Source organism: Propithecus coquereli, unplaced genomic scaffold, assembly GCF_000956105.1.
Source record: "Propithecus coquereli isolate 6110/MARCELLA unplaced genomic scaffold, Pcoq_1.0 Scaffold158, whole genome shotgun sequence".
In the NCBI taxonomy this organism is placed as follows: Eukaryota; Metazoa; Chordata; class Mammalia; order Primates; family Indriidae; genus Propithecus; species Propithecus coquereli.
This window is the reverse complement of record NW_012140302.1, coordinates 4,940,639-4,942,756: the sequence shown is the minus strand read 5'-3', so window position 1 is coordinate 4,942,756 and position 2,118 is coordinate 4,940,639. Positions and strand designations below refer to the sequence as shown.

Here is a 2,118-nt window from a genome sequence, read left to right as displayed (position 1 = left end):
TTTTGCTTAAAAACGGTGCTTTGATAAAACAGTATTTATTATTATAAAACTAGAAGCTTGGCTATTGTTCCATTGATCAAACCCACAATGGATTTCTAAAAATTTCTAGCATAAGTAACAGATCAGTTATACAAAAGATGGTTCTATTTATTAACCATTAGGACTTCTCTTTCTTTATAAGGTTTTATAAAAAGTGGCCAAATTACTGCCTCTAGAAAGTTAAAGTGATGCAATTTGAAGGGCTAGGTCCTGCATATAGATATAGTTGGTATGATTCTGCTGAATGAGTCTTCAGGACTCACTGCTCATCTTCCTAGTGAAGCAGGTGAGAAGACCACGGGCTCTTGAGTCAGGCTGTTTGGGTCTGAAGTCAGTACTGTGACTCTGAGCCAGATTTAACACCTTTGTGCCTCAGTTTTGTTATCTGTAAAGTGGTTCCAGAGATAGCATCTACTCATAAGATTGTTTTGAGAATTAAATAAGTTTTAATACATTTCTAGCACTTAGAACATTTCCTGGTAGAGAGTAAGTGCCCCTGCAAGTTTTGGCTATTCTTTGATATACTTTGATTTTGTTAACATGGTCAGTTAAAAGTTGCTTACCAATCTGGGATCGATTTCTTCATTGAGAACAGCTTCATTCTTTATTAGCGCCACTCGCTGTGCAAATCTACACGTAGATATAGACTCCTAAGAAAGCAAAATGACTTCTTAAAATAATATGACACAGAGCGATATTGCCCTTTAAATAAAACTTTTTATTCTCAGAAGAAAAGATGCACATGTCAAGGGTGATATGTATAAAAAAACACAATGAGGACATATGCCTCCAAATTAGGAAGCTTTGCTCTAGGACATTATTTTTTTAAGCAAAATTTAGCTTTGGCTTAATGAAATGACCAATGCCAAAAAGTTGGAGGTCCTAAGGTCTTAAGTGGCAAAATGGCACAGTATGTATTTTCAACTACTGATCTGTTAAATCAGAACTATATATAAAAATCATAACCATAGCAGGTACCATAATCCATAAACATGAAAGACTATAAAATAAATATTTGTAATAGACCAAAAAGAGAGGCTTTTCAAGGCATCCTACAATCAAAGGCTTGGCCTTGTTTTGAGAATTGCCCTACCACTTTCTGTTTTCCTCTTTTGGAGAGCATCTGGACCCCAAACATTAAAGTGAAATGAGTGAAACATCAACTGGCTCTAAAGGAACAGAGAAAAACCATTCAGCAGCTAGCCCCTGCCAAAGCAATCTGGGCGTTGCACCCAGCAACATATCTAGGGACATATCTCAGAGATATCTCCAAGGTATCCAGATCTTAGTAATCGGGACCAAACTGAGCAAGAGAAGCTGAAGGGTCACTTCTCTCATTTCTCTGGGTCAGGTAACTAACCCATCGGCAGGCCTTCCAAAATTTATACATGAGGCTTCTTCAAACCATCCTGGGCTATGTGAAGTCAGTTCTCAAATGGGGAAATAATGATGGTGGCAACTAACCCAAGGCTTGAACTCTGTAAGTCATTTACCTCTGAAGGAATATCTCAACCCTGCTGAAAAAGTGCAAACCCACACAGGACCCTCAACTCGATCTCATGAACTAGCATAAAATCCAGAAAAAAACCAACATACATCAATATTCCTTTTCTCCAATGAGAGTGTTGCAATCATAGTTGTCATGCAGTTCCCTCCCAAACTGTCTCTTAAGACACTGGTCATCATGGAGTTCCTATAAGGAATGTGTGAACGGTGTTTTTCTGAAAGAGCAATGATAACCTGTGGCAAAGTGGAAAAATAATGACATTAACTTAGTAGAAAATGCATACCTGACAAACAAGTGAGCTTCAACAGCAATGAAAATACAAAAAGAAATAATAACTAAATGCAGGGTGACACTCAAAACTTGGGCACAGAATAAATGTCTTAACAACATTCAATACAAAAATGGTCAAGATAGAATAAAGTAATGTAGCAGAAATGTAGCATTGTGAGCCCTGTAATTTTTGGACAGATAAAAATAACTTGTATAGAATTGGACACACTATTCTGTTTTCAGCTATTGAAAAATTATAAAAACACGAGAGTAAATAAATCATGTCCAATTACTTTAAACCT

The 2,118-nt window shown here is 36.7% G+C and overlaps 1 protein-coding gene across 1 annotated transcript in view; it reads right to left on the bottom strand.

The window, feature by feature from the left end:
* Window positions 1-2,118, bottom strand: part of KIF6 (kinesin family member 6) — a 480,713-nt gene that overhangs the window by 261,016 nt on the left and 217,579 nt on the right. Inside the window, exons 6-7 of the mRNA XM_012640809.1 lie at window positions 1,636-1,785; window positions 603-689 (exon numbers count right to left, since the gene is read on the bottom strand). Of these exons, the coding sequence (XP_012496263.1) occupies window positions 603-689; window positions 1,636-1,785 (237 nt within the window). The remainder of the gene's footprint in view (window positions 1-602; window positions 690-1,635; window positions 1,786-2,118) is intronic.